General features: G+C 53.2%; 1 protein-coding gene across 2 annotated transcripts in view; it reads right to left on the bottom strand.

Moving 5' to 3' along the window:
- plekhf1 (pleckstrin homology domain containing, family F (with FYVE domain) member 1) overlaps positions 1-1,048 on the bottom strand; it is a 1,855-nt gene that overhangs the window by 496 nt on the left and 311 nt on the right. The window contains exons 2-3 of one of the 2 annotated variants that reach the window (XM_034868040.1): positions 807-1,041; positions 35-514 (exon numbers count right to left, since the gene is read on the bottom strand). In XM_034868040.1, coding sequence (XP_034723931.1) covers positions 35-514; positions 807-1,041 — 715 coding nt within the window. Of the gene's footprint in view, positions 1-20; positions 515-806; positions 1,042-1,048 lie in introns of both variants that reach the window. The other variant, XM_034868034.1, reaches the window with a different exon arrangement.

The following is a 1,048-nucleotide window of genomic DNA, read 5'->3' as shown; positions in this document are numbered from 1 at the left end:
TCCTCCATCTGCTCCTCTGCCTCCTCTTCCTCACTGGATCCCTCCACTTCGTCTCCATCCGAGCCGATCTTCTCTGTGCTGGTTCCCAACTGTCGAGACATCTCTGGGGTTTTTCCGTGCATACCAGAAAGACTCGAGTGACACGTGGTGCAGACCCTCAACCACTTAGTCGGGTGAATGTGTTGGATTAGTGCTCGCATCTTGGAGCATGCACCGCAGACCACGAAGCCGCATTTCCGGCAGTGGTGTCGCCGCTGTGCCACGGTGAACTTGTTGGAGCAGCGCATGCAGAACGCAGAGGCACGGTCGGGGATCCAGGTGACGGCAAAGGTGGAGCCGGGCCTGCAGCCACCGCACTGCAGCAGCCTGGACCGCCAGTCCTCGATGTGTTCCATCCAGGCTCGCTTCTCCTCGTAGGAGGGGGCTGCCACGTAGAAGGACTTGCATGGTGTGCGGATCAACCATTGGTTCCTCATTGTCACGCTGTCCTCCAAGTCCTCCAGCTGGATTTCCTCTGAAATTATGAACAGTGTAAGACAAGGTACCAAAAGGGACATAATCAGATGGTCACCAAGCATGTGAGCCAGCAGTTACAGCCCCCCCTTGTTTCAAAATGTCATCTAAACATTGTCAGTGCCTTTGTTTTCATTCTCCACCTTTTACTCTGTGAGTCTCAGGATCACTTTTAACTGTCAAAGCATTTCAAAACCCTAAAAACGATGGAACAATCAAACCTAATCTTCCTCCTCAGGGGAGTTTTGGTCTAGTTGGATCAAGTTTTTAGGAGAAGCAGATGAGATGCTCACCTAGAGGAATGATCTTCTGTTTCTTGTGCCAACGGCCGTTCAGAATGATGCTGCCGTACACCAGCACATCGTTGAAGAGGAAGAAGACTTTAGGTTGTGGCCCCCGGCGGCTCAGCTTCATCAGCCGGCCCTCCCCGATCAGAACCCGACCCAGCTTGGACAAGGGCTTCCCCTTCGGCCCAAATGAGTTCTCCACAGCGTGGATCCGGTCCCGGTTATCCTGAGTAAACATGATCTGCTCC

Source organism: Etheostoma cragini, chromosome 1, assembly GCF_013103735.1.
Source record: "Etheostoma cragini isolate CJK2018 chromosome 1, CSU_Ecrag_1.0, whole genome shotgun sequence".
Classification (NCBI taxonomy): Eukaryota; Metazoa; Chordata; class Actinopteri; order Perciformes; family Percidae; genus Etheostoma; species Etheostoma cragini.
Note: the sequence above shows the minus strand (reverse complement) of the source record. Positions and strands in the feature narration are given on the sequence as shown.